At 36.8% G+C, this 25114-nt stretch overlaps 1 protein-coding gene across 7 annotated transcripts in view; it reads left to right on the top strand.

Moving 5' to 3' along the window:
* POLN (DNA polymerase nu) overlaps nucleotides 1-25114 on the top strand; it is a 96580-nt gene that overhangs the window by 64169 nt on the left and 7297 nt on the right. For 5 of the 7 annotated variants that reach the window (XM_061359820.1, XM_061359823.1, XM_061359819.1 and 2 more), the window contains 4 exons: nucleotides 2322-2453; nucleotides 5267-5377; nucleotides 9287-9365; nucleotides 18937-19004. In XM_061359820.1, coding sequence (XP_061215804.1) covers nucleotides 2322-2453; nucleotides 5267-5377; nucleotides 9287-9365; nucleotides 18937-19004 — 390 coding nt within the window. Of the gene's footprint in view, nucleotides 1-2321; nucleotides 2454-5266; nucleotides 5378-9286; nucleotides 9366-9775; nucleotides 10238-12612; nucleotides 12703-18936; nucleotides 19005-25114 lie in introns of those variants that run through there. The other 2 variants (XR_009726459.1, XM_061359822.1) reach the window with 2 other exon arrangements.

Genomic DNA, 25114 nt, shown 5'->3' with positions numbered 1-25114 from the left:
CATTAGCAGTGTGATTTGATCCTAGTTAAGACAAAACATGGAGTGATATCATTAAACTATTTCTTGTTAGATACCTGAAGCTGATGGGCTGAATTCCACCCACAATTTGTCTCCTTTCAAAGATGGCTAACTTTTCATTAAGAAGCCATTTTGATGCAACTGAAGAGTGTGAATAATATTTATTTCACTTCTTTTGGGGTTGCAAAAAACAGACACATTCCTTGAGGAGCTTGCCTGTATATATGTATTATGCTTACAGGAGTTAATGAAAACCTTTCATGTAGTAAATAGGGATCTTTTTTTTTTTCTTTTTCTTTTCTTAGCTTTAGGTTATACTTGGTTTATATATTCAAGGTCTTTTCTATAATCCTGGGGGATAGAAAGTAGTATAATAAAGGAAGAAGAGTCTCATTATGTCTAGGAGTTGGTACTTTAATAAAGCACCAGCTTTTGAGAGGGATGACAGTATTACTGTCTTTTGCTGGATTTGAAGCAATTCAGTTTGCCTGCTTCTGCCACAGTCATCATGTAGAACTAAAGCACAGAGCACTTAAACACCTGTAAAATAAGGAATTAATTCAATTCAATGGCAGTATGTTTGAGCCCTGAATCGACACAGAGGGATATCATCGTGTTTAAATGGAAAGCTAATGGTATTTTCAGTTTTGAAAGATGATGTTACAGAATGGAGAACACTAAAACTCGTAAGCTGCCGCTAACAATTCCCCTGGCACAGATAACTCTAAGAGAGTGCTGAGGGAAGCTGCAGTCCTCCCCTGAGCATTGCTTCGCATGGCCTGCCTGTGCTCCTGCATTGTGAAACAGGATCTGACACACTTGCCTCTCCTTTTTTTTCTTCCCAGCGTCTGCATTTCCTTGGAATAGTTCAGACTTCCTTACTGATATTGTAGCTTAATTTTCCTACTATATTATGCAGTACCTTGTTCTATATATCGATAGTTCTTTAAATGGCTAACATGAGCAAACTTAGATGTTACAGTTCCCTAAGGAAGCTGTAGCAGTCTCCTCACTGTTAACATGTGCTTTAGCAGGTAGATTTGTCCTCTGTTGGCCCAGGAAGAAAACCCAAATTAATTAGATGTCAAATAAAATTACAGACCTATAATAACTCAGCAAGAGTCATTGTGGATGTCTAATGAATTTCTTCTTCTAGCACCTTGACTGGTGTTCCTGCAGCTTAGTGCAGATCCTGGCATGACTGAGAACAAAATGCTACAGAATTGTTCCAAAATGCACATCAGACTGACAGTGATGGTATTTAGGTGGCTGAAATCTTCTCTCTAAAAAAACACGAGATAATTTTGCTTGACAGTATTACTGTGACAATAGCTATTCTGTGCCTTTGGTGCCTTGAGACATTGCTTTTCCACTTAGGTTATTCGCAAGCACAGTGCTGGGTTTGCATTGCTGTGCAGCTGACATGGATATATCTGTCTTTCAACCATCATCTGACAAATGTTGATGTATGGTTTATTTTTACTGGAACTGTTTGGTTTATAAATGTATTTGAACTGTAGCTCTTAGTTTATATTTTCACACTCTGGAAAGCTTTCTTCCACCTTATCTTGTAAATGCTCTTAGATCCAGCATAATATATATTTTGCACCTATATCCTTTTTCTCTCTGTTGAAATGCTTTTTCTGTTTTGTTTTAGTTTTGTTTTTTTCTTTTATTTTTCCAACCCTTTTATTTCACAACTTGGACTCAGATTTTTACAGACATTGAGGAGCTCATGACTATTTGAAATCTGTGGGACTCAAGACTTCTAATGGCCTTTCTAGTATCAGGTTATAATTGCTTCAGCAGTTAAGTTTCCTGTGGCTTTTACAACAAATTCAAAGGTTCTAGCTAAACTGAACCAGCCACATCTCCATTCTTTTTTAGATCTTCATTCACATTTGTGTTTAAGATGGTTTTAAAATTCTTTGTTCTACTCCTCAAAGTTTGCAGATTTCAACACTGAACTAATAAAATGATACTTAAAGCAACAGTTATTCTATGAAAAAAGATATTTCAACTACATTGTAGGTATAAATTATAATTAGGAATTTCTTAATTACATACTTCTTATATACTTCTTATGGGGTATGTTCTTAATCCAGTAACTGCAGTAAAACATTCAAGCTCAAAGTTAAATATTTATTTGTTAAAATGTGATTGTAGTGTATCAAATCTGTCCCCTTTTACAGAGGTAAATAAAGTTAACTAATTCCAGTAATTGTGAATGTAGTAGTGCTATTGTATTTAGTGTATTTCCATTCTGCTTTATTGCATAATAAAGGTCATTTCTTCACCACCAGGTAAAGAACGTCTTGCTGACTGCCTGGGAATTACTCCTCTTCAAGCCAGTCAATTTATAGAGAGTTTTATGCAAAAATACAGGAAAGTACATGAATTTACAAAGAGAACCATTGAACAATGCCGAAATAAAGGTAGTCCAAAACCTGTAAACGTATTTTTGTTTACAGATCAGTACTGTCTGACAGCAGTGAAAATAAAGATTCAGCTTGACCCAAATTAGACAGTTACAGGACAAGAAAAAAGATGAAATGTCGATTCTTGGTGAATAAAAGAACTGGTTAAGCCTGTCTGCCTTTTCTCAGAAAAATGCTAACAGAATAAGACATCTGTTCTCAGAATGAACTCTCCTTAATGTCAAGTTATGCTGCATCATTTTGACACATAATGTACTCCAAGACAAAAAAGCCCAAAGAATCCTTTACTTAATGAATTCTGTACATGGCTGCTGGACCACGGAAGTTCAGCCATTTAGTCAAAGAGCCAATTTACAAATCCTTTTTTCTTTTTTTTACATATTTTTTATTTCCATCATTCGGAATTATGTTGTTGAAGTTCAGGTGGTATCTGTGATGACAGATGTGTGCAGAGTGCTACTTGGAGCCAGCAGCTGCAAACTCTTCTTGCATCCTATCTATTGTTAGTCTACACATTCATTTATATTTAGTGAATCCTAAGAATGTGGTAATTTGAGGTGAGAAAAATAGAGATGCTTGAAATACTGTCTTTTAAAAGCTACTTAGCAGAACTCTCAAAATGTGTTTCTTTTGTTTCCTAATAGGGTATACAGTATTAAGACATTTTGTAGAAATAAATACTACCTTTGCTTTATAATACTGCATCATTGTATGGATGAATGTCATGATAAAAACATAACAGGCTTCTAGTCATGAAAATAGATACCATAACATATATAGTAAAATATTATCCATTTATTATATATTCTGATCTAGTTAAAATAACAGAGCATTATTTTCTTAAAGGTGGATGAATTTCAGTAACCATACTCCTGTGATAAAGAATGTGGTTTATGAGCTTAGTAGACAAGAGTGTCGTAACGAATGTCCTTGACTGACATCAAACCACACTTGCGTAATTAGTACTTACTGCTCCTCTTGTCCCCTTCTATCAACCATTTTCTTACCTATGAATGTAAAAGAACAAACTGGTTTGGCTGTACAAGCTCAAAAGATCATGCAGCATGTTGACATTATTTAGTATTTTTCTTGTTAATCCACCTCAGATTCCAACTTCCCAACAAAAACATTCCAGCCTAGTGAGCTCATTGTAGGGTACATATTTACTTATTTGCAGTTCAAAGGTGACCAGCACCCACTTGACTGATGTTATTTAGATGTTATGAATGTTTGATGCTCTGTGTAGACATGATAAGCGTATGAATAATATTATTTGTGATTAAGATATTTTTATTAGTGTATATAGAGTTTATATGTTACTATAGTTGTTTTTTATGTAACTATCAACATATTGAAAAAAGGCTACATTAAGACCTTATTGAAATATGTATCTGCAGATTAATCTTTGTCCAGAGGCCCATACTTTGCCACTATTATATGAAAGATGGTATTTGGGGATGCTTGTCAGTGATGAGTATTGTGAGGGTGATCCTGTTGTGCAGACACACCACACAGGAATAAGGATATCACAGTAGATCTATTTTTTACTGAGAATCCAATGTTTCAAGAATTCCATCTTTAGATACTCTTCTTCATGGCGAATCTTAGTTGAATTGAGAAGACTGATTTGCCAAAGAGTGTCCTAACCTCCAGATAATTCATCTCTTTGTTCCAAAACTGGTACTTTTGGTGTCAGTGCTCCTGGAAGTACAGTAATTCACAGAAAGCTGCATTAATTCAGCAGAACCGTCTTCATCCTCTGCACATAAGTCTGAGTATGTGTTGTCCCTACCCAGACAACACATAGTATTGTCTCCAAACAGTTATGGAGAAGTTTGGAGAGGTCTTCTTACCATATGTGCTTCATACCTTGGTTGACAAAGAGGAGATGGTGGCAGTCTGAACTTCCATGATAGCTATTCACAATTCATGGACAGTCAAGGCAAACAGTAGTATATAGTATATAGTAGTATATACTATATAGTAGTAGTAGTATATAGTATATAGTAGTATAACAAAAGATCTTTTAAAGATATATTTTTAATGTGGATGTTTTTTCATTTTTCTTAGAATAATAAATTTAGTTTTGAAGATAAGCTGAGATAAAGTTTTCTGTGATTTTGACATGAGGATCTTCCCAGTTCATTTCCTCTCTGAACTCCCTTCACTTGCCTCCAAAATAGTTGTTTTGGCAAAATAGGTCACTAGGCCTAACATGAAGCTTTAACTGTGTTTTCATGTATTTCTTTTAAACTAAAAACCCCAGAACACTAAAGTTAAGGGAGTTTGGCTGTGAAAGGGATGTGAAATCACCACATAAAGAAAAAGTTGTAACTCTTTTTTTCCCCAAAAACCTATTTGATAATTTTGGGAAATATTCATTAATGATTTAATTATTCTACAAATTGATTCTTCTTCGCTATTCCCAAGTAAAATATTCATTGTATAGAAAGCTCTAATTATGGCTGTTAATAGATAGCTAATTCTGCTAGGTATTTATAGTTTCTTCTCCCACAGAGAGAGTTTGCTGGTATGTCAGTAGATGTTCCTAATGAAAATAGAGCTTTAATGAACAGGAGTTTTCCCTGTATAACATGGACCAATTCTCTGAATGAAGTAATTCTTAGACCAAAAATACAATAAGCATTTAAAGTTTAAATAAGAGAAGTTCTGCTTATTTTCAGAGGGCAAAATATGAAATTGACTCAGGCAGCACATAATTACAAAAATTGATATTATCTCTAAAATGAGTTTATGAAATTTAATTTTAATCACTCTAAGAATAGTAATTTCTATTTAAATCCTACAAGGTTATGTGGTTTCCATCATGGGACGTAAAAGACCACTGGCTAATATCAATGCACAGGATTACAAGCTACGCACACAAGCGGAGAGGCAGGCGGTCAATTTTGTCGTTCAAGGTAAAATCCTGCTCACCTATGTCCCTCTTTGTCTGTGCTTGCCTTTAGTGGACAACTCCTGTGATCCTCGCAAAAGAATGAATACTCTCTAGTCTATGAAACTCAACTATTGAGACATGAGCTTTATTAGGAAAAAGAAGTTTAAATGATATATTCTGTTTACCTTGGAATTTGCCAGTAAACAGTGTCATAATAACAGTATCAGTGCTCTAATACACTACAGTGCTCTGTGGTAGGTAAATACAGGTATATATACATACTATGTATAGAGAGAATATCGGGAATTCAGTGTTTCAGATGTATTGCTGTCTTAACACTTTTTCCTTTCTCGTTTTGATTGTTACTCCAAAAGTGTTTCTGTGATTATGCTGTCTACAGGTTCTAATTTCTACTGTGCCAGATAGTTTTAGTTTAAGAGATGATCAACATTACAAAAATTGTACATTGTTATTATTAGTTTTGAAACCCAACTCATTCTTTCTAAGGACCATTCAAACTTAGTTTTGTAGAGGACAAGAAAAAAAGGTGGGTTTTTTTTTTCACAGAAAACATTGCAAATTTGCTGTATAGGTTGGAAATGTGAAAGTCAGCATAAAGTGCTCAACTTTTAGTTGATCTAACGCATTAACACGCTCTTTAAATAGCTTGGACCTCATGCCTGTACAGCATTTACCCACCTAAAGAAAAATATAGAAACTGAGCTGTCAGACTTAGATCCCTACTAAGCCACTGCTTGGAAGAATTACTTCTTCAGTTGGATGATGCTGACAGGGTTTTTATTAATTTATATTGGAAGTGCACATTTTACAGGCAAGTAAAAAGTGATTTCTAGACATGGTGGTGGTGTGCTTTTTAAAAAGTGATTTGAATTTTCTTTTTGAGAGGATCATGTGGATTGTTTGTTTTTTTCCTGTCCCAATACTATTCATTTTAATGTTTCATTTAAAAAATGACTTAAGTATTTGTCATGTTTGATCTCTTTATAATTAGTAATTGAATTTAAGTACTGACCGTGCAAGGATATGTACAGATCTAGAATTCTTGTAGATACCCTGTTGCTTAAATAATCACTGTGCTCAAGTGAAGGCTGACTTGCTGTAGTAGCCACCCTACTGTCAAATTTTACAATAACCTCATAAAATCTGCAGCAGTGCTTACATGTTTGTAACAGTGGGCATGCCTGTCCCACCTTCTCCAGAGACTTGTGTTCCATCTAGCTGGGTTTCCATCCAACTGGCCAGCAGCCCTCTCCAGTTAGAGGCATGATGCTGGACCTAATACAGCAAGTCCTGCTGAGTGCACAGTGTAGCATTAATAAAGCTGCATGGCCTCTGAGCAGCACTTGCTTATGTCCATCTGTCCAAAGAGCTTGGAGCTCAGGCAAAGCTGTCACAGGGCTGTCTATGAAACACAAGTACCTACAATAATAAGATTATCTTATTCCAGTGTTGGTTCCAGCAATACTGGAGGACAAATCTGATGAAAAGCATTGTAACTGTTATTCAAAACATGTAATGTGAGAAGGTGTGATGAAGGAAGGAATAAAAACTATTCAGTATTCCCAAATTTTATTAAAAATTTCATTCAAGACTACAATCTTTTTAATTTCAGGATTTCAGCTATGGGATAATATTTTAAGACTGTAAAAACTTTCTTAATTATGTTAAAACATTTTATCACAATGACTAAACTGCACTTATCACACGTGGGTTATAATTATATTAAATAGTATAATTATTTTAAGCAGTTTGCATGCGGTTATAGTAGCAGCCAACTGATAGCAGAAAACTTCCAGTACATGACAATATTGAGAGGTCTGTATTTTAACTTACTACAGCTGGGTTTCCCACAGTTCTTTCATAGCTTCTTAATGTTTTTTAATATTTCCCAGTTCAATAGTTTTTACCAATATACAGCATAATATTCTTCATTTATAATTCAGCTCTACCTAACTGCATATTTGAACAGGAAAACAAAAGAAGTATTTGAAGCTAAATGCAGCCATCTCAATGACCAGTTCTGGATCTGCACTTGATATAGTTAATGAGTAAAACAGTCTCAGTATGAGATTTAGAGGAGGCAGTTTGTCACAGAAAACCATGAAGAAGCGGTGTTAAGTCTATCTCCTCAATCTCTTACATACTCTCTCTTAGACAAAAGGGCAGCTGTGTCTTGAGGTACATCAAGTACAGCATAGGCGGTCAAGGGAGGTGATTTCCCCACCCGATACTGCATTGGTGCAGGCCCCCTCTTAAATTTTGTGTGCACCTCAACATAAGAAGGACATCAAATTATTGGAGTGCGTCCAGAAGAGAGCCACCAAAATGCGGAAAGGTCTTGAGAGCAAGACTTAAATGGAGTGGCTGAGGTCACTTGGTTTGATCAGCTTGGAGAAGACTTAAGGGGTCCCCTCATGGCAGTCTACAACTTCCTATAAGGGGGCATATAAGGATGCTGGGGAGGGACTCTTCATTAGGGACTGTAGTGATAGGACAAGGGGTAATGGCTTAAAACTTAAACAGGGGAAGTTTAGATTGGATGTAAGGAGAAAGTTCTTTACTGTAAGGCTGGCGAGGCACTGGAACAGGCTGCCCAAGGAAGGTGTGAACACTCCATCCATGGTGGTGTTCAAAGCCAGGTTGGACAAAGCCTTGGATGACATGGTTTAGTGTGAGGTGTCCCTGCCCATGGTAGGGGGGTTGGAACTAGATGATCTTAAGGCCCTTTCCAACCCTAACTATTCTGTGATTCTATGATTCCTCAAGGAGGGAAGAAGAGGAAGAGGTGCTGATGTCGTCCGTCTGGTGGCCAGCGATAGGGCATGAGGAAATGTCGGGAAGCTACATCAGGGGAAGTTCAGATTGGACATTAGGAAAAGGTTCTTCACTGGGAGGGTGGTTGGTCAATGGAAGAGGTTTCCCAGGAAACAGCACGTGGTCACAGCACGAAACCTGTCAGAGTTCAAGGAGAACCTTGACAGCCCTCTTAGTCATATGGTTTAGTTGCAGGTAGTCCTGCAAAGAGCAGGGAGTTGGAGTGGATGATGTTTATGGGTCCCTTCCAACTTGAGATATTCTGTTATTCTATAATTGTCTCCCAGCAGAGTGCCCTTATCATCTGCCCACATGGCTGTTCTTTATCCCTACTCTGGAAGTTGAACCATTTGGAAGAAAGAACACAAAATCCATCCGGTGTGTGAAAAAGGTGTCTGTAGTCTTGTACATTTAGGATATCTGATAGGACAAGGAGAATTATGGCTTCCAATCCTTACTTAAAGGCTTGTTTCTGTATTTTGTCTGATAAATCTTTATGTAAAATGTATTGGATGCCTGTTGCATGGCTCAGAACAGGAGCCTTCACCAAACTGCAGGCCTGGAGAGTCATTCTGCCTCTTGATCACCAGAAATATGTAATCTGTTATATAACATGACACTGTTTTATGCACCGCTGCTCTTAACACTGTAATGTAATGAATATACATTGCATACACATGGAAATACGAAAAAGCATAAAATTAAATTTCCAAATGGAAATGTGGTGTTGAATCAATGTTCTAACCTTTTATGACATTAAATTTTAATTGATTTGTAGGTAAACTTTCATTGCAATCTAGAGTTAAATAGTTTCAGACATTTCTTATGAAAAGCAATTTTTCAACTCCTGGCCATCACTGACAAAGTCACCTTTAATTAACACATAATTTTGTATTGTTCTTTCTGGTTTTAATTAACATGTAATTAATTTATTACTCTTATGGTATTTCACATATTACATTAGTTGAGTCTGCTAGATTTGCAGATTCTCATAATTCAGAATTTTCAGATGTTTTTCATTCTTGTGCCATAGTTGCAAGAAGAACATTTTCCTTTATCATGCTTTAAATTAAAAACAGATCACTTTCTTTCTTAGGATCTGCAGCTGATCTTTGTAAAATGGCTATGGTGGAGATTTTTACCGCCGTTGTTATTTCTCCAACTTTAACTGCCAGGTTAGTAATGAATGACTGCAAAACTGTTTGATTTTAAAACAAAATTAGTTGAAATGATATGTTTCTGGCATTTTAAGCAGCTGTAGAAATATCACGTGTGCCTCTGAATCTTTTAACAAGCAAGGACTCGTGGGATAGTTTCATACATTCAAAGATATCTTTGTGCTTAAATGGTTGGATCTGTAAATCCATCCCAAGATGATGAAATGCCCTGGGGCCATTTAAACTCAGTCAGATCTAGTTCAGTGGTAGTTCTACATCTTTGAAATCGAGCCCACTGATCATATCCTTCCTCTATTTTGAGTGCATTGTACAATGGGAATTGAACATTCAATGGGCTGGGAAAAAAAACAGGAATCAGGAAGCCAGTGCTCAAGCAAAATAAATGAACATGTTTTATTCTTCTGTAGATGGTTTTCTTTTGCTAAAGAAAAGCTAGGTCATCATCATTCCCTTCTGTTGTGACTGCACATAGTTGAAGATCACAGAATGTCCTCAAGATTTTTGTATCGCTAGCAGAAATAATGAAGTCTACTTTTCCCGTTACAAAGGATGGAGAGGATGGTGCAGAAAGTCAGTGAGCACTATTATTTGCTGCAATAGAAAGAAACTTTGAAGTTAAACATGCATAAAAAACCCTGAACAAATGGTTTCTCATCTTTTGTAATGCTGCAGTAAACAGTCTAGCAGAACATGATTTTTGCAGTACAAGTTCAGATGAAAGCAGAGATAGCAGGTAGTGCAGAGAATCAGTGTTTCTGTTGTCACCCATAAACTTAGCTTTAGCAGTTATGTATGCAAGACTTCAGTGGGAGTTTAGGTCAGTACAAAGTAACTGGGTTTGGCCTTCCAAACATACTCTCCAATTTTGTGTAATATGTAACCCTATAAGCCCACTGTGTGTGTTTGTGTGTCTATCGTTTGCGCACAACATTGTCTTATTTGATCAATGTTTCAAAATGGAATTTCTAATTACAAATATAAAATGCATGCATTGAATTCGAAGGTAGAGTCACTCCTTTGCCAAAAATAAAACTTGTTCTGAATAACACTCGTAAATGTTCATGCAGCTTTTTGAGCAAAATACAGTTGAACTATAACCAAGAAAAGAAAGAAGTTAAGTAGCCCACTGGTATAAATCTGATCTGGGAAGTGGTTCTTTGCTGGAGATACTGCATATATATATCAGACAATGATACATTTATACATTCAGTTTTGGATGATGTACTAGTATATGGCACTGTACCTTTTGGGGGAGATTCTCTGCACTGATTATAATTCTTTCTGGTGCCTGAGTTGAATGAAGAGACCAGAACCTGGTACCTGTAGCCTGGTGTAACTTTGAGTTCGATTAGTCATAGAGTAGCCGCCTTCTGGGACAAGTAAGCAAGTCTTTAGTGAAGGAGGCTAGTGGAGGTGGTGAGAGGGCAAAGAATATACTCCCTTCTCTAGTTCCTACCTTGCACCCAGACCTTTAGGTTCAAGAACTAGCTGCTTGTTGTAATTCTGAGAAAGCCAAAGTTTTTTATGACTAGCGCTGCATCTGATAAAGCCTTTGAATTTTTTCTACTCTCATCAGAAAATTTTACTTGGGTTTTTCTTTCTCAAAACTATTTCTTTTAAAGATATAGTGTCACCAAATGGCTAAGGAGGCACTTTCTTGTGTTGTGAAAGCATAGGGGACTGGCTACACCACACATCAGAAAAGTATCACTGCCTGTCCTTCTTATTCCTATTATGAATGTCACACCTGGGAAAGACCAAGACTGCAAGGTCATCTAAAAGAGACAGACTGTTTTAATCTGGAGTTTTGAACTCCTGACAGCCATTAACAACTGGATAGCTCTGCTAAAGGACAGCCTTTTAATAGTTACTTATGGCTCCTTGCTGTAATATTTAGTAGGTACTTACAAGCCAGGCTTGACAGAAAAGCGCAGTCAATGCCTCTATAAATTCCACAAACACTCACCTGGTTGGACAGTGGCATTTGAAAGCACCACTGTGGTCTTGCCAAGAGACTGAAACTTGAAAAAATTTGTGTTTCCAGTTGTGTGCCAGGTGACACGCAGTCAGTTATTTTTCCAGTGTTCTGTTTCTTGATTTTCTTTTCAGTCAAGCCAGGGTAATGATCCTAACATCCTTTGTAAAGTGCTTTGAAAAATATTGCTAAAAGGAAGTGAATGCATAATTGCTGCTGTTGTAACTGTAGGAATGCATGGTAGCTCTTCCAAAATGAGAAATGTAATCAATCTCCTATTATCATCACATCAGATCATATTAATTCCAAAGATAGCACATTGCTATCTTTTCTTCTGTCTTTGCACCCTTGTAGGTTTGGGGGCTTTTTTCCCATAAAAAGTTCTAATTTTGGAAACAGGGTTTTCACTTTGAACAGCATATCAAAGAGAAATATCTTTTATATATGCTTTAGAAGTTATTATGAACCATACAGTGGGAGACAGTATCCTATTAGGTGTGGCCAAGCAGTGGCTAACACTTAGCATTCTGTCTTTCTTAACTTGGAATTAAATGAAAATAATAAAGTAAATTCTACATAAAGCCTTACAGCTTATAGTGTTAGCTTGCAGGTATGTTTGCAGTCTTCTCCACTGACAGCACAGCATTCAGTTTTCATTCACTGTAAGCTGTTCAGCTGTGAGCAAGCTCTGAGCCAACGATATGAAGCTTTGTTTTTGTATGAGTAGTCATCAGTAGATTGTTCAGGTATGGTTTGTGCATTTGCTATTGCATTTGGAAGTCAGGGGAAGGAAATCAATTTGCATTTTCACGATATTTGATCGCAGAGGCCCTCTTGGCAAAGCAGCATATTCTACTACAACTGGTCAATGGCTGTTTCATCAAATAGCAGTCTCATTTTTCTCTTCATGTTTCTTCACCTTTTAATTCAAATGCCAGCCTAGCAACTTATGCTGCTGACAAGGAAAAGTCAATCAGTTACTTGGAAATAATTTGCATTAAGCAATACATATGATAAAGAACTGATGTTAGTGTGGGCTATCTGTTGGCATCAGTGTTAACATCTCTGCATTTTGTGCAGCACTGATGAGTAATCAAAATGATTTCTTCAGACATCTTCCACTTTACCTAGGTCTTTTCATTAAGATGCTGTTCTGCTGCTGATGGCCAGGTTGCTTACTGAAAATGTGCTGCTGGCATAAATTATTCAAGTGCCAGCTTTTACCTGTCTGATACAACTCTCAGAACCTCCACATCATGTTTCCTGCAGACAGATGATAGCAAAGAAACTTCTGAAGTAAGATCAAGGCATACAGTAGCAACTGAAAGAAGGATTTATGGAATTGACAAGAGTGGAAAGGTACTTGGTGTACTCAGGTGGACAGTTGTAGCTATTTTCAGTGTTTAAAACAACATTGCAGTGACAGATGCATAGAAACTTGGTAAGAGAAAAGGATGCTTGCAGATTGTGAAAGAATTGTTGCCTGAAGAAATTCCTGTAAAAAATATCACTTTGTAAGCTGAAATTGCACTGATGTTACCCAAAGTCTACCTGGTGCTACACTGGCTTCTCAAAAAGTCATTGAAGATGTTAATATCCCAATAACATGCAAATTAAATTTAACAAGTCTGCGGAGCTATTGAGTAATTTGGTGTGAATCCAGCAATTCTGCTTTCTCACCGATTTATTGTTCCTTCAGCACTGGACCTGTGCCACAAGCACACAGCTATACTTCCCAGCATGTCCGGAGCCTAGTTAAAGAGACAGGTTCAGCAACAGGGCAGATATAAATGAATGATCTGAAAAGGAGGAGCCACCAGCAAATAAAAGAAAAGGCAGGATCTTATTTTCTTGGTCCCAGGTGCTTTTCAATAGCAGTGGATATTGGAAGTTATATATGTCTTCCTCAGGGAACAAACACGTTGATCAACCCAATGATTTTCTGGGTTGGTGAACTGTAAATGCAGCTCGCTTGTATAGACAGCTAAATTAGAAACAGCCCTGATCATCCCAGGAGCAAGCATTGTGTTATGTGACCCGGAATGGTTCACATACAATTCATGTGATAAATCACAAATGATTCATTTATTGGAAGTGGCTTCAGTTTTTGACACTAGAACCGAGAGGCATTTTTGTAAGGTGTGTAGGGATTCAAGCATTAGTACTTTATTGCTTATCTTCTCTCAGATTCACATAAAAGGACATACTAATAAAACCAAGTTCTTAATTAAGTCATAGCTTCAGCCAAACACAATCAGTAATGCTTAGTGCTGCTACTGTATGAGGATTTTCTTTAATTCTGGGCATAAATCTTATGGCTGTTGTTTCTTCAAGAATTAAATAGTTGGTTTTACTTATGTTTCCTGTATAGCAGTTATCCAGAATTTTCAAGTAAATGCTTATTGCTCTGGAACTGTACCCACAATTCCCAGTATATGGCTGCAGAACTTCTCTAAAGGATTAACTCTTGCCAACTTTTCTCCTTAGCCTAATACTGGAGAAACAGAATCACAAGGAAAAGATAAAAACTTTGGATTCTACTTGAGAGATGAATAAAATTTTTGTTTCAAAGGCATATGCTTTTGTTTCAGTAGCAGAAGGAAATATTCTAGATCATATTGGTATGTCAGAAATGAGTACGAGCTCTCCATAGCTGCTGTCTCATTCCAGTATGTAGCTCTCTGCTTCCCAAAGTGACCAGATAACATTGCATTTCTAGGTGTGCTGTGACTTAGCAAAATCATTACTTTCCTTGAGCATTCAAACAGTATTTTGCATACATCCACAAGATGGTGAGCTGTTACCTGAACACTTCATGCACAGTGAGCCAGAACAAGTCAGCATGATTTATTCTTTATAGAAAGAGCTAAATATATTTGATATGCTTAAATATCACAGCCAAATAGACATGCATGATGTAGCAGGTTTTACAGTGTTCCTTTATATGGGTCATGCAACACAAATAAATATATGTTATTTAGAAAAGCCTTTTGTGGATCACCTTTTAAACTGGTATGTTTTAAGACACTTTGGGTACATGCAGAAATTCTATTCTCTTTAATTAACCATCTGTTCAGATTCCTGCTCTTTACGATGCAGCTGCTGAGAAAACAGATTTCACAAGTTAGCTGAATTTTTATTATTAACATGTTAAAAAGTCAAAATATCTGGGTCTTTATTATGGAAACACTGAAAGGTGTAGCTTCAAGTTAATGCAGGTAACATCTATGCAAGCATGTTATATGTTATGCTATAGTTTTCATACCACTGCATTAGAAATCATTATAGATACAGCTTCAAAAGGACCCTGAAAATCTATGAAGTTACTACAGAATTATTGTAACCTTGTTCCTTAGTTACATGACACCTTAATAGTAATTCTTTCCACTGGAATTTATGTGCTTCTGTGGGGAAACTGACACAATTAATTAACAGGTAGTATTAGTAGCATCAGAAAAAAATTAATACAGTTTTAGTGTAGGGAACATGGAGATTTCTAAGAAGAGTCAGATCCAACATCCATCTGCTCCATTACCGCTGAGTGTGGCCAGTAGCAGATGCTTTAGGAGGAAGGTGTAAGATTTTATAGTAGGAGAGTCTGTCTGCAGATTTTCATCTTGCTTTGGTTGTGGGAAAGAGTCTAAGTTTTGAAACAGATGATTTTTTGTCTCACAAAAATGTACAGAGAGCTATTCTCTGTCTACCTGCACGTATCCAATGTACGTGGCTGTTTTAGGAGGTGGTACCCCAGCAATGTCAATGACGAGAGCTGGGGCTTTCCAGATTATCAATTCAGAACATCTAAGTCAGAGCCTACCTTGGTCCCTTGACTACAGAAGGAGCATGAATTTAATTAGTTTGAGCATCTCTTGGCACATTTTAATGTCCTGAAACACTGCACATGGCCATTAAAAAACAGCTTCTGAGAAACACTACAATAGCAATCTTGGTTTTGTTTTTCTTTTTCCTCCTATCTTTCACTGGCCTCTTCTATCCTTCTGTTGTAGGAATATTCCTGCAATAGAGTCTGCATCATGTCATGCCACAGCATTCTTGTTTGCAGTTTAAACAAAATGTTTCCTTTAATGGTAAAGAAATGCAGTTGCTCACCAATAAGGTAATAGCTGTTTTGTGGAAGTCAGTTCAATAGAGTACTTATTTCTCAGCAATGCATTTGCAGTAGTCATGGGAAAACTTGTAATTCTGTACATTAGAATAGAGAGGTCCAGATCTGGAATATATTGCTTTACAGTAACAAAGCCTGGTGCTAGAAAATAGTATACATAAGGAGGCAATATGGCCCACTTTGAGAAAAAAATATCTTGATGATAGTTTAGTTTGTTTTGGCGTACATGTCAGTAATATATAACTTTGTGGATCCGTTGAAGGCCTGAGAAGTTTTAGCCTTCGCGTTGATTCACAGGAAACTGGAAGAATGATGAATGTAGCATGGAAGAGAATAAAAAATTCTTTACAATTGTTTAGTGCAGCACAATGGTTTAAGAAGGATATTGTCTACTGGACACACTGAACTGTTGTCAAAAGCCATGTTCAGGGTGACAATCACAGAAGTACTCCTTCATTTGAAGGTGCAGGTTGTGGCAGTGTCTCTATTACACACCATACTCAGGCACAGGTCATATTTCTCAGTAAAAGAAATCATGTGTGTACTCATCAAAAATTATGCCTAACTTGCAGGCAATCAAAAAATAGTTAATAAAATATTAGTTTGTAAATCAAAGGCATTTTTATTATCTGTAGAACAAAGAAGATACTAGTTTCTGCCTGATTTGCAATTTCTAATCTAGTTTACCATACGTTTTAGCAAGAGATAATGAGAGGAGCTTGCTATTTCAATATTCCTTCAAAGTGAAGCTGATTCAATTAAGCTGTTAAGCGAAAGTACAGGGGTTTTTTCAAAGTTCTTTCACTCAAGGTGTGCAGTGGGTGGGTGGGTGCATGCACTGGAATGGGGAAAGCTATGAAATTTGAATGTATAAATTGCTTTGATTCTTTCTTTTATCTGCCTTGATACCAGATTGAATGCTTCCTTCTGTGCGGCAGCGTAATGCATGCAAGAATTATTACTTTAATAACCCTGAAAAAATACAGGTGGCCTTGTACTGTAGATCTGCAGGAGTAGAATGGATTAAGTTGATGTGAGATGAATAAGAAAAAGAGATAAGAGATGAAAAAAATCTAACTTGTCTGATGAACATTAAGGAGGAAATAGTGTCTGCTATTCCACTTCTTGGCATCAAGCTAGGAAGTCATGTTTAGCACTAATTAAAAATTATGTAATATCTTTCAAAACCAGAAGTGTATTAGAAATACTTATTTCTTAGATCTCAGATCTCTGAGATAAATCTTATCCCTATTTTCCAACTGAATATACATTGCTTAGCAGACCTATACAGAGAACCATCAATGCTAACTTCTAGTTCTGTATTTTAGCAGACAGAATGTTGTTCTGAACTTCAAATTAATCACTAGATGTTTAAGATGGGGTAGCTGTAATTCTGCAGCTCTGTGCAGTTCTTCAGTTCACTGGCAAAACACTCGAGCTGCTAGGCTGTGCTGTTCAGGGTGACAAGCATTGAGAAACAGGATCCTTTAGCCCAGACAGAGAACCAAGCTAAAAGAGCTGTGTTGCTTTCAGTAGGTGAACTGGGGCATGTAGAGTTGTGTCACATCTATTGTGCTGTCCAGACACAATTTTGAGTTCAGTTCACATTGCTTCTGCTTGCATAATGTAGCACCAACCTCTGGTCCAGCCCTGCTCCTCCTGAACTCAGTTTTACTTTTAGCGCACAGATGAAGTGATCAGATGATCCAGTGCTGGGTGGTTTTGAAAATCCAGTTCTTTTTTCTCCATTCCTAAATCCTGATGAATTTATGATAAAAAGTTTAAGGTATATTGTAAGTTCTTCTTATCAAATATTCAGAATATGTGGTGCTCTAATCCTGACTGAAGGCATAAGACTACTCTGGTAAAAATAATAACCAGTCACATTTCTATTGCACTGGTTTAATCAATGTAATTATTTTCACTTATTCAATTGATTCACAGTTTATTAATATTTAATGTTCACAGTTATTTCTGATTTATATCTTTTTACATGTCACTTGAATGATTATAATAAATCTCTTACTTTAATTAATTTACTTGCATTGGAAATTATATCTTGTCATGTAACTGTGTTCTCTTGCTAAAGATGATCATGATCTTTTAATCTATTTCTTTTTGTATCCTGTGTCCCAATTTCCTATTAAAAATATGTTAATCTGTTTCACTCTGCTTCTGACTGTGTTGTAAGTGACTAATAATTTAAGATCTATTATTAGAGCTCACCACACTGTTAGTCAATGTCACATTGTAATTTAAGGCAGTGTGAAACTATCTCAGGATATTTTCCTGAAAGCTGTGAAAAGTTATAAGCAATAACCATATTGATGTTTCAGCCATTTGTAAAGCATTATTTACTTGAATCACTACTGGGTAATAAGAAAAGTTGACAAAGGGTATTTAATTTAAATGTTATATTCAAATTACAAAGCAATTTGGAAATAGGTGGTACACTTTCATGACTTAGACTCGCAACAATAATTAAAGATTAAAATATACCTAGTAGGAATACCGTCTAATCATATATGCAGTACTTTTCCTTCCTGAGTGAGAATTTAGGGATTATATGTGCTAGATTGTATCTGTTCTGCTGTGGACTTGATTCAATCAAATATATTCATTATTTCTATTGTGAAAGTACTTTTGCACCCAAACCAACAATTTAGGGTGCTCTTCCTGTAAGCATGAACAGTTAAGTCAGAGTCCGTATGCAAGAGACCTATGATACAGTTCTAATACAGACAAAGTGAAAAACAAATAAGCAGTATAAATTCATTACAAAACAGCCCTAGCTGAAGAGCTCAGGTCCATGTAGTTGCATGACTTTCAAGATGTTAATGCTTTCAGCTATACACTCCACCCTTATGAAGGCATCTGTCCTGACAGCAGAGGCAACAGATCTTGTTGTGTATGTGTGCCTACATTTTCACTCTTCAACCCACTTGTTTGTCACCATGAGGGCACCTACGTTGCACTTAAGTGAAAAGTTAATTTCCTGAAAAAGACTCAAGTCACTGGCCAACTAAGAGTTAATATTGCCATACCAGTGAGCCAAGTACTCTTACTATTGACCTAATTTGCATTAGTAAAACCACCCATTTCCAACCACATTTATTCCAGCTCAACTTGAAAAAACAAGGTATATTAACAAAACATAGCCTGTCTCTATAATTGCTTGCATTTTTCTTCAAATTACGTTGGTTTTAAGTAATAACTTATCACATCATCAGATCCCTGAATGACATTTATAAGCTAGCAAGCAGAGTTTGGGGTTACAACCTTTATGTTTTCAGAATGTGTGCAGTGGCAATCCTTCTAAATCCATTAGTGAATTTTTCATTTCCTTAGGACATTTATTCTCACTTTAAGATATCAGTTGTGCATATGGCAGTTAGTTGATGATACGGATAGGAAACACTGTTAGAAATTTCTTGCCTACATTATCTAAAGTCTCTGAAATGTTTCAGGTTAATTGCCCAGATTCATGACGAGTTGTTGTTCGAGGTAGAAGATTCTCAAATCCAGGAATTTTCAGGTAAATACAATCTCTCTTTCTCCCCCACCACCTTTTTTTTCTCCCTATAACCTGTGATTTCTCAGAGGATAAAAGAATTAATATAACAAGAAGCAGCATGTTGATTCTTATGATTAAGGAAATTTATAGCTGAGCTGATTTTTCTGGATGTTTTCCACCACTGGCTCTTATGTAGATAAAATGTGATACACTCCTCATCTGGAGTTCATCAACGTGCTTACTTGTATTTACTTTTCTTATCAAGACTCCCTCATCCAATGTGTGGATCCTGTAAAGCTAAATAATAATGCTTTAGCCAGGGTTTATAAGGGGTATAAAGAAATAAACCAGCTCAAAAAGAATGGCTTGGAAAGTATATGAATACTTATGATTGGAGCCCATTACATAAAAAAATATGAAATTCTTAATGAAGGAATATAATGTTCTGTAATTTCTAAGTTTGCTGCTTTTTTTATATTTAGATAACTTTATGATGGATTTTTCAAGGTTAAGGGTTAGTAAAAGTTCCTGTGTACATTTTTATCCTCTCACCTGGCTTACTTCCAGACATTATTTGCTAAGCCAGAGGGTGTCTCATCATCTGGTACAAATTTACTTAGAAAACAGGGGCACACAGGAGGCTGTTGAATCTCTTCTCCAGTAAGTAGTGGATTTATTCCTGTAGGCACCAAACATTTATTTGGAAGCTTTGGTCTAGTTTGAAGCTCAAGAATACCTTTAGCTAAAACAGTTAGCATAATGTCACAAATATTTAAAATGATCCAGTACAAGAAATATATTATAACCTAAGCATCTAAAAAAAAATAATTTCACCTTCTTGTGTTGTGTTCATTCAAACAGTACTGTTTGCTGTTAGTCTCATTTCATTGCTGATCCCTCTTGTGAATATTACTTCATAATGAGAACTTCACCTAAGCAGAACAAAGAACCTGGGAAATACTCAAGTTCAATGTATTAGAGGCATTGTAATGAATTAGGCTAATATAGTAACATCTGACCTCTAAATACAGGAATTCAAATCTGGTTTAAATTACAAGAACGCCATACAATTTATGAGAGATTGCAGTATCTACCCAGAAAGAGACGGTGTCTTAAAGTGCCATAGTTTCAGAGTTAGAAAACATAGTGTGCTGAAAGAGATCTGTAAGATGGCATAGAATTATTTTTAATATCTTATTTTACATCAATTTGCATTAAGTATAGAGCTAATATACCCAAAAGATAAGAATTATTCATGGTTGCTTATATATATAAAAATCACAGATTATGTCCTCATTGGGTCAAATTCTGATCTTCATTGCTAGTATAATTTATAATAAATTCAGCAAAATTAATACTTTTCCAGTATAATGGAAAAAACCCCTCTAGCTGTCATATGAATAGTAGTAATAAATAATCCCACTGTAGAAACATGATGACTAGAGGCTTTTTTCTGGAAACATGAAAAGAGTCCAGTTCAAATACTCGAGATGTGTCTGATCTACACACTACAGTGTACCTAGTTTGCATATCTCCACATCTACCTGCAGCGTGCTGAACAAATGTACCTGGAAATTCCTTGTTCTGCTTCAAAGCTATCACCATGTAATTGAAGTTGCTAAGGTGACCTTTGGTAAATGGACTTGGGCAGTCTAGAGGTCTGAGGTACCTTGGAAACTGTCATTTCACTTAATACAGGCTGCCAGGTTTGAGTGTTCATGGCGTAAATTTGTTTCATTCTGCTGTTTGAAGATTGATTTTTAGGTTTGTCTCTACTTTGCCCTAAGAGGCAAATCAAAGAAGAAAATTCTGCATTATGGTAGCTTTCAGATATACTCATTTACCTCAGAACAGAGGAGTGATAAAATGCCTTTCCCTTAGCAATAAAGACCAACCTAAGACATTATTTTACTTTTTTCATTTCTTCAGTCATTCATTTTCTTCCCCTATATTCATCATTGGTGAGGCCACACCTAGAGTGCAGCGTCCAGTTCTGGCCTCCCCAGTACAAGAGAGACATGGGCTGGAAAAGGTCCAGTGAAGGGCCACAAAGATGATGAAGGGACTGAGCATTTCTCCCATGAAGAAAGGCTGAGAGAGCTGGCACTGTTCAGCCTGCAGAAGAGAAGGCTTGGAGGGATCTTATTAATGTATATATATACCTTAAGGGAGGGGACATAGAGGCTGGAGCCAGGCTCTTCCCAGTGGTGCCCAGTGACAGGACCAGAGGCAATGGATGCAAACTGAAATACAGGTGGTTCCTCTGAACATTAGGAAACACTGTTTTACAATGAGTGTGACTGAGCAGTGCACAGGATGCCCAGAGAGGCTGTGGAGTCTCCATCCTTGGTGATAAGCAAAAACCACTTGGACACAGTTGTGAGCAACTGCTTGAGCAGGAGGGTTGGACCAGATGAAGACTGGAACCTTTCAGAGGTCCCTTCCAAGCCTCTACTATTCTGTGATCGTGTTACACAAACAGATCTGCTACTAATGAAAGAACTAATGCAAGGTGTCTTCAAAGTGACTGAAGCTGGTTCTTCCTTCAGTGTCATTAATGAGGCTTCTGCTTGATCTGAATAGGTAGAGAAAGCGTGTATCTGCACCAGCACATAACTTCCAGTTGGAAGTATGACGATGAAGCAGATCTCCCTATTGTCCCCAGTCCTTGGTGTGAACAGTTTGGTTCACATCACAAAGCAGTCTGAGAGTGGTTGACCTAGATTCCTTTCAGATGAAGCTAAATAGGAAGACTCTTTTCTCCTAATCTTTTCCAATTCAGGAGCTGCTGACTGAGGTAACGAATTAGATATGTGAGTTTCAAACCAAAGAAGGAGTGTCAGTAGGATGTGTGCTTCTAATTCACTTCAGGGTTTTGGAAGTTCATATATGGTTTTCTTTGCCCAAAGTTCTTTCTCCTTTTTTTTTTTCAAGGTCTTACTCTTCTTACATTTATTTAGCTGTCAGCTTTGTCTTTACATATCTAATGAGCTTTTGTCCATTCAGAAACTTGAAATTACAGAATCTGCTGACTTGCAGTTTCCAGCCTGCAGTTTAATGATCCAGAGAGAAATCTCAGTTGTACAGTCACAAAGCTCAGTAAAGGGAAAGATGTAGATTTAAAGCTAAAGAGTAGTGTTTGATGGCTTTAATGGACTACTGTTCAGTGCTGTGTTAGTCTTCTGCATTTACTGTGATCCAAGAAGCACTGGCCTACTATTCAGGATATTTGCGTTCTAATTCCAGTCATGCTTCTGATCTACTTTTTCAGGAAAGCAACAACAAATGCATGTGTCTCAGTTTTCTGATTTGCAGAATTGATATGAAATCTTAAAATAAATCTAAGATTTATAAATGAACATCATAAAGGTAAACTGCATTATTTCATTTAGATCATAGCACAGAATGTAAGCCTTTGCAGCAGCATTTCCCCTATGGAAATGTCTCTTTTGTATAGTTTTACAACATTAAAATGTCTGCTTCTAAGACTCTCCTGAGAGGAGGCTGAGCATTGCCACAAGGCAGTCAGAATGCTGATGCTTTCTCTAATCCTGTTGAGGACTTCATAGTCCACAATAAGAATTTTCAGTACTTTTCAGTATACAGAATCCCAATTTGTAGTTCGTCTAATAATCTATGCCCAGCGAATGATTTTGAATCTTTTGAATTTCATAAATGAGGGGCAAGCAATAAGGTGTTCTTTTTCCCTAATACCTACTTTGCACAGAATACCACATGTAACTTGAGTTAGGTATTATATATATATTATATATATATATATTATATTATATATATAAGTCCCTGTATTTTGGAAGAATACCTTCTTCAAACAGAAGCCATCACTCACAGTTTTATAGTATGCATATGGTTCATTCTGTGGACAAAGCAAAATATCATTTATTTGTAACAAGGCTTTGAGTGTCCAAGCTTTGACACAGTTTGAAATACAATAAAGCACATGCTACTCTGAATTGTGTAATTTTCAGCAAAGATATGGTGTATTGTTTCCCTCAATTCTCTGTTTAGGGCAAGAACAAGACAGCAAAAGAGCTTTTAAAAAATCATCCTTTTCCATTAGAGGGTGCCTGGAAAGATCAAATCAAAACATTTGGCAGAAATTGGTTTGGTTTTGGCAGAAGGCTGTCAGCTTTACCATCAATAATCTGCCTGGTTTCTAGCCAGCTTGCCTGCCTAGCTTCACAGTATCACAGTATCACAGTAGGTTAGAGATTGGAAGGGACCTCAAAAGATCATCTAGTCCAATCCCCCTGCCGGAGCAGGAACACCTAGATAAGGTTACACAGGAACGTGTCCAGGCGGGTCTTGAATGTCTCCAAAGAAGGAGATTCCACAACCTCCCTGGGCAGCCTGTTCCAGTGTTCCGTCACCCTCACTGAGAAGAAGTTTCTTCTCAGGTTTAAGTGGAACCTCTTGTGCTCCAATTTGTACCCATTACCCCTTGTCCTTTCATTGTTTGCCACTGAGAAGAGCCTGGCTCCATCCTCGTGACACTCCCCCTTTATATATTTATATACACTAATAAGGTCACCCCTCAATCTCCTCTTCTCCAAACTGTAGAGACCCAGCTCCCTCAGTCTTTCCTCATAAGGGAGATGCTCCACTCCCTTAATCATCTTAGTTGCCCTGCGCTGGACTCTCTCCACTCTCTTCCTCACATCCTGAGCTCTCCAGCAGCCCAGGAAGCAGAAAAGCAGATGATATTTTGGGAATGCCAAACCCCGAGCTCTTGGATCTGAGAGAGCTCAGCATCTCTGAGTTCTGAAGTGTGTGTAATCAGGTAGGCAGACTGTCCCCATATCAAACTGAGAGTCTCTCTATGGACTCTGGAAGGCTATTCAGGAATTACAGAACCCAATTTTTCATTTTATGGAGACTATTTCTGAGACTACCTCTTCATGCTGTTTGAAATGCCTCTTTGCCCTTGAATTATTCTGAATACATTACTGCTAAAAGGGGGAATGCACTTTGGGGTGAAGAAATGCAAAATAATATTTTTTTTTTGCCATATAGGGGTACCCATAGTTAATAACTGTAAAATCTGGCTTCTGATGTGTGCTCCATATGTTCCTGGTGGACTTGAAAGGTGAACTTTGCCAGTAGTTCCTTGTCACTATGGTTGGTTCCTTGTCACTATGCTTGCTTAATTGCATCCATTAGTGAGAAGACTAATTAAAGGAAAGACACTTGGTACTTGCAATAATGTATTTTTGTGGAAATATATGTATTCCAGTACTGTAAGTTCAATATCACAGTGCATTAGGGCAATTTTTGAAGGTTTATTTTTTAGAACTCGTTTATAGTAATGCATTATTAATAGAATTAAAGAAGTTCACTTCTGCATCTGTTCTTATATTTAGTACACGTAAAATAATACAGTTTTAAACATTTTGTCTGATATTTAACCAGGTATAGCAGTAATACCTACTTTAAATGTAAGAACAGCAAAAGGACCAGTCTAAGAAAAAAATCAGAATAAACTAAGGCTATTTAATTTGATATTTGGATCAGTTAGATTTTTACTACCTAAAGAACATATCTTAGGTTATTTTTTTAAGTCTTCCAATACTGATTTTTGACTCATGTTCAAATTCCATGAAATTTAATTTTATTCTGCTACAATTTCCCACTCAATGGATAACAAAGCAGCTGCATAGAAAAGTGCACATGAGAAGTGGACTCGAGTAACAGAAGAACAAAAGAATGAACTAGTCATCACAAGTTAGTGACATTCTCTGTCCCCTGAGCTGCCTTTTTCTAACTTGAAAAACACTGGTGCATAAACTAAAGATGCCTCCAGATAGCTTTCAATTTGCAAAAAGCCCTATTCCATAGATCATGTGGCTGGCCGGCTTTGACATGTTTCTGGAGTCATAATTTCATAGGTGAACGAACTTGAAAAATGTCTTCAGTTTGATAAGGACAAATAAGCTTTTGTTCCACAGCAGGCATGCATGTCTCTTCTTTGTTCCTATTCACAACACTTTCAATAAGCATATTTATTCTTGTCAGTAACAAGAAAATTTAATATATGTTAAAATTTCAGTTCCTCTATGACCTCTTTGGTTTGCTGTCACCAATTTTCATTTATATATAATCTTTTAGCATGACAC

This window comes from Neopsephotus bourkii, unplaced genomic scaffold (genome assembly GCF_033783945.1).
Source record: "Neopsephotus bourkii isolate Nb327-2 ecotype Australia unplaced genomic scaffold, CSIRO-AGI_Nbou_v1 NB_994, whole genome shotgun sequence".
In the NCBI taxonomy this organism is placed as follows: domain Eukaryota; kingdom Metazoa; phylum Chordata; class Aves; order Psittaciformes; family Psittacidae; genus Neopsephotus; species Neopsephotus bourkii.
The sequence above is the reverse complement of the archived record's forward strand: the minus strand, read 5'-3'. Positions and strand labels throughout refer to the sequence as shown.